Genomic DNA, 6,024 nt, shown 5'->3' on the forward strand with positions numbered 1-6,024 from the left:
CAGGGAATAATTACCAATGTAATTGACACAATTGAGTGATAACCTTTGCCATTTCTACCATCAAATGTATAAAGTATATAAGTCTACCCTACGAACCCGAGGGCATTTTGTGACCTTTGCGGTAATATCTCAAAACCTGTTTTTTGCAGGATTTATTTTATTCCGCCAAACGAAAATATATTTTCCCCCAACCAAAAGTAATAATTTTCCCAATCATGAAATGTCCAACGGGTTTAATTTTTTTTACCCAACGAAAATGTAAAACCACCCAACCAAATAATAACCTTATTTACCTATCGTATTAATGTAAGTAATGGACAGATAAGAGGCATGCATCAACTCAACCTTCTCAATCACCTCCAGTCCGGCCATTCATTCAAACCATCCGGTTACCACTCTAAAATTTAGAAAATAAAGAAAATATGTCGTATTATCAAAAACTAAAAAATTATCAGTCCGACTCCGAGTCGGATGAACCACCCCGTCAGAAAAACAGAATTTTGAATTGCAAAACTACAGCAAAAGTAAAGTTTTGCACGCAGATGCAACATACAAACTTGTTTTGAGGGATTTCCAGTCTTAGTAGTCGAAACATCAGATAAAGACCGACATTTTCATCCGTTGGGCATTGCATTGTCTTCAGGAGAGGATTCACAAGACTTCGCAAATATTTTCAATGTTCACAACATCCTGGACGGAAAAATTTTTCATACCACTTCTTCAGGATCAAATTCATTGATATCGGAATCGTATGCTTGGGCACAAGAGAAAAATGGCCTCCGATTCAAGAAACTGAGCGAGACTTTAATACAGTGTATTCGTCCAGTCAATAATATGCATTCGACCTCAAGAAATTGACAAAATCCTGGGTTTAATACAACGAATTTCATGGAAAAATTTGACTCCTATGCGTCAAGAAAATCTACTTTCTGGATTATTAATTATCAAATTGTTGACTGGATTTCCTCCACTTGTTCTTGCCCAATATTTCAAAAGGAATATATTTGCAAACATATTGTTAGTATTGGCATTTTCTTTTTTTAAGCAGCCGGGCAATTGCTATTTCGAGATTGCATTATCACGTGTATGTACGGGGATCAGTGGCCTAGCCAGATAAAGGCTAATGGGGCTGGAGCACCCTCATGGCCCAAAAATACGAAAAAATTTTTAAGTGTGTTTTGAGAAATATGAGTAACTTATGTCTAATTTCTATCCACTAATGTGTTATGGATATTTTGAGAATTTTTTAAACCACACAATTTTAATGTTTAACAATAAAAAATCCTCACCTACACATTTGAGTATATTTTGTCCGCTGATATTAAGCAAAGGAATTTCAGTTGCAAAAGAATACTTGGAAAATGTAGCGCAATTCAAAAATCAGATTATTATAATCCGCCAAATTATAGCTTGATCACTGTTAATTTCATTTCGCAAATTCATTTCGTCGATAAGGAGGTAATAACCTATTCATTCATTAACCTATTCAAAATTTAATGAGTTTAACCTACGTCACGTACGTGACAAATGTTTTATACACGAGCCCCCCCTAAGACCCAATCCTGGCTACGCCACTGACGTGTATGTCAGATAGATATGCAGATTACATAATCTATCTATTTATTTAGTATATAAAAGTCCCAGCGTAATGAACCTTGCAAATTGTAGATTTTGGAAACTGGCAGTCGAAATATCATCACGATAATAAATATTAGTAAATGCATAAAATAGCCATCGTATAAAGAACGTATGTATGTAGTACGTATTTAGTGTTAATTTAATTTTTTTTAAACCGCCGAACCAAATTAACCACCGTTCAGATTGCCAGTGTGGAATCAATCTTCGTGCCATGATCATTGTGTGACGTCATTCTGAACGGTGCAACATCAAACTTACCGACAAACCCATTGGCTGATGGGGCAAATAGCACTTTCACAGCTTTATTTTTAAACACCGTTGGTCTCTTGTTTACATGGAATATTGGGTTTCTTGTCCTCTATATTATAATTGGGAATCTCTGTTGGTAACGGAAGTGAAAGGAAATTTTGCGCAACGGAAGTGAGGGTGGCCTAAGTTAAAACATGAAAAAACATCACTTGGTGGAAATGAGAGGTAGGGGGAGGTCGATAAGGCTGCTATGCATATTTTTTGCTTATCATGACGTTATCTGTAAGGCTGGAGCGCCACGTGGAAAACAAGTTGTTTTCCTTTCATAGCAGGCTTATCGACCTCCCCCTACCTCTCATTTCCACCAATTGATGTTTTTTCCTGTTTTAACTTAGTCCACCCTCTCTTCCGTTGCAGAAAATTGCCTTTCACTTCCGTTTCTGAAATTTCCATTCACTTCCGGTACAGAGGTACAGAGTGAAACGCTGAATTATAATAAAGATGGGGATCAGGAAGGAAAAGGAAAGGCTGCCTTTCCTAGCGTTGGCAGAATACGGTGTAGGCTGTGGGGAACTGGAAGGGAAGGGGAACGTGTTCTTTTCCATCAGGACGGGACGCGGAGGTGTAATAGATAAGACGGTGATGGGAGCTATATGTGGTTTGTGACAAGAGTCACATGATGAGGAGGCGCACGAGATACCCACTAAACTAGACGGACTAAATTTTTCGTAGATTGCATATAGGACCGCGGAGACGGGCTTATTTGCTAGTATTTCATATTCACGCGGTAAACACGCAATTTCTTTCAGCACATTTTTGGTGTGAACATCAAAATCTGATGGTCACTTGTATTATTCTAATCCATGCATATAAATTGTCTGCCACTCGTGTTGCCCGTGCAGAACAGGCTTTAGTATGATAAAAATACATTTTGATTTCGGCATATGCAACTATGTTTAATCAAAATTCAGACAATAAAATTCCCCTCGACATTTCGTTACACCAATTAAATAATATTTGGGAATCAGATACCCCTCAACATTTTCAATGGCGCACCGTGTATTTTTCTTAAGATCCTGAAATCGGTTTGATTTATTTAGATTTGTTAAAACAATCCAAAGATGAAATTCACAGAATTATTCTAAGTAATGCGTATTAGTGCAAAATATTTAAAATAAAGTATATTGCTCGAAATAATTTTGTTTCCATAAATAAATTTAACAAATGAAATGGTGGAATTCTGTCGCCTGAATTAGAAACTAAACAAATCAGTCGCTTCGGAATTTCTATGATCCAAACGCGATCAACGGTTATACTTGGAGTAATGCTTGCCTCTTTCTCATGATTTTTTTGCCGGAGCACGAATTTTGATACGTCTTTCGTTTCCCTAGGGTAAATGATCTTTGACTTCCGAATGATCCATTGCGCTGTTTTATATTTTTGTTGCCTCCCCCAATTGTCGCGAGTGAGTTTGAACTTCTACTCATTGCAAAATTTCTTCCTCCATGTAGATTTTGGCTATTATAAATTCCACTCCTGCCAAACGTTGGAGCCCGAGATCCTTTCCCAGTATTTCTGGGATTTCCGCAGGCTTCTTTAATTGCTTCTTTAACCAGGTCGTGCTGAACGGTTCCCTCTAAATGCATAATTCTTCCGCCATAATCCTTAATCGTAACTTTATCTTGAAGATTCACTGTTGTTGTTACTGGGTGTCCTTCTGCAAGCAGTACAGTATCATATGTTTTCTCTCTGTTGTTCAGGTCGGACGTAAGCCCTTTAAAGTCAGGTAATAGAATAATTGAATTGTAGTCCTTTTTCCCAATCCTTTGTTCAGGATTACTGGTCAGTACTTCTATTGTAGGAAATGGACGGTCCACCTTGGTTGGAGGGGGTGTTGTTACAGTGGATTTTGCTGTTTCTAGTTTTTCGATTGCCTTACCAACGTTACTCAGCTTACTTTTATTTAGGCTTCCTCTCCTTCCAAGAAGGTAAAATGTATTATCGTCTTGTACATATATCTTTTCATTTAGCCATTTTTCTGTCCCTTTTATAATACACCGTTCCCGAAATTCTGTATTCGTGAAGGGATTTGTGGATGTGTGCTGAATCAGAAATGCAACGGTTACACCACCTTCCGCAACATCTTTTGTTTTTAGCACTACAGACACAGCTGGGTCTGGTTCATTTAAAGATCCACTATTACCTCCAGGATGTTGATGGCCTTCCGACGAAAATTGTTCCACCAGCCTTGAGCTTTTGCGGTTGTGGAATTCATACCCGTTGGTTGAATTGATGTAAACTATAGAACGAGACAATTAATTACCACATAGTCAGATAGATTACAATAGAATTGCGTTAAATCTTACTTGCTACAAGGGTAAGAAAAAATGAAAACAAAATATTCCACTGTCCCTTCCCCATTGTTACTTTTATTAGGTCTCAGACGTGAACTAGCCTGAGATGAAGCCCGTCTGGAAATACGTAATAAAATAGTGTAGGTTACTGAATATATATATATGTATGTAAAAACCTTGGAAACAATGAATAGCTCAGTTACCAGAGAATTTTGCAGTGAACTTGTTCTTCGTGTTCAAAATTTATGGCGGAACCAGATACTTTATCCAAGGCCTGCTCAGCTTACAGTAGAAGTTACTATATATGTGGGTGATTGTATCAATCTGTGGATCAGAATTGACGCTTTAGGTATGTATAACGCGGCTAATATTTTGGAGGATAACCTGTCATATTTGGACTCGTCAATCTTGATGCCCTTTGGACATGTGGTACATACTAACATTTTAGAAAATAAAACGTGTGAAGCAGTTTGATGCAATGGTCACATATGCGCCCGCCAAACCCCTTTGAAAGTTTGATAATTCTGACATATTTTTCATTCCAGACAAATGATTTATAATATTAGACATGAATCCTGAGTTTATTAAAATTGAGCGTTCAAAATTTTCGAAATTATCAAAAAGTTACCAGGCTATTGAATATCATAAGGTAACTAGCTGGTCTGAAAATATGTAAGCGTTATGACAATTCGAGAAAAAAAGGGTTTTTTTTACAAAGGCCTAAGTTTGGCTAGTTAACCATGGGGTGCGCCTTCAAGGGGGTGTGGCTTGCGCAAATATGGCCATGGCTTAACGCACTTGTTTTCTCATGGGATATTAGCAGATGTCCAACGGGTATCGAGATTGGTGCGTCTAAGAATTTCAGGTCATCCTCCATCGTGCTATCCCACTCCACAGGTCCACATATTCGACGACTTCTTGGCGCTATGTCTGCAACTTCGTAGCGAATTCGTACAGAATCCTAATTCGATACTTCAATACAAAATTGTGGACATAGCGTCAGGAAATAATCGAGAATCCTCAACAACTATCTCGAACTGATGGGTAGGATGGTGTTTGTATCTCTTTAAAAGTAACCATTATTTAGAAATTTTTCTACAAGAAATTAGTTGGTTGATTTGATGCATATGACAAATTGAACTGAATTTGGTATACATATCGACCCTAGGATATTCACTTTAATGCCGTCTGTTTGTGGATATTGCTAATATTTTACCTGCAGCGTGGGTTCCGGTGTAAATATTGTTTAAATTGCTAATGCAATTTTAGCTACAGTATGAGCGAAATATTTTGCAATGAGGTTGGGCTGTCAAATCTAGAAATGAATGAATCTGAGGTTATAAAGGTGAGGTTTATTTTGTTGGAGTAGCAAGGTGTCCAGCTGGATTACGATAAATTTGACAGATGTGCATAGTTTTATCTAGTAATGAGGGAGTACTCGTTAGATAATCCTGTTGGAATTCTGATGATATGTTGCGCCATCCCTAGTAGATCAACATTGGTATTGCTTGTGTGTTTTATGCGTGAACTTATATTTTGTGTATAAAATATTTTTTAAATAATTTATGTCAGTAATCAGCGCATATAATCCATGCTCATGCAAAGTGAATTTTTTTAAAATTTGTCTTCAAAATCTTTCATATGAAAGTATGTAAATATTAACGAGTACTATACAAAATAGGAGATTTCCAGCACCATTTTGAAACTTTGGTGCAAGACAACTAAATAACCGTCATCTGACGGGTTTAGCTCATTTTAGACTTCGAATTCTCATACTGAACAT

General features: G+C 37.2%; 1 protein-coding gene across 2 annotated transcripts; it reads right to left on the minus strand.

The window, feature by feature from the left end:
• Nucleotides 1–2,964: 2,964 nt before the first annotated feature.
• LOC118437552 lies at nt 2,965–5,550 on the minus strand. 2 transcript variants are annotated; one of them, XM_035856677.1, is made up of 5 exons: nt 5,458–5,550; nt 4,445–4,565; nt 4,254–4,358; nt 4,091–4,186; nt 2,965–3,989 (listed from the first exon to the last, which is right to left on the minus strand). In XM_035856677.1, exons 4-5 carry the CDS (start codon nt 4,160–4,162, stop codon nt 3,198–3,200), a joined length of 864 nt encoding a protein of 287 aa, XP_035712570.1. In that variant the 5' UTR covers nt 4,163–4,186; nt 4,254–4,358; nt 4,445–4,565; nt 5,458–5,550; the 3' UTR covers nt 2,965–3,197. The 2 variants fall into 2 exon arrangements, with proteins under 2 accessions (XP_035712570.1, XP_035712569.1); XM_035856676.1 differs by having other exon boundaries at nt 2,965–4,186.
• Nucleotides 5,551–6,024: the final 474 nt, after the last annotated feature.

Source organism: Folsomia candida, unplaced genomic scaffold (genome assembly GCF_002217175.1).
Source record: "Folsomia candida strain VU population unplaced genomic scaffold, ASM221717v1 Fcan01_Sc014, whole genome shotgun sequence".
Taxonomy (NCBI): domain Eukaryota; kingdom Metazoa; phylum Arthropoda; class Collembola; order Entomobryomorpha; family Isotomidae; genus Folsomia; species Folsomia candida.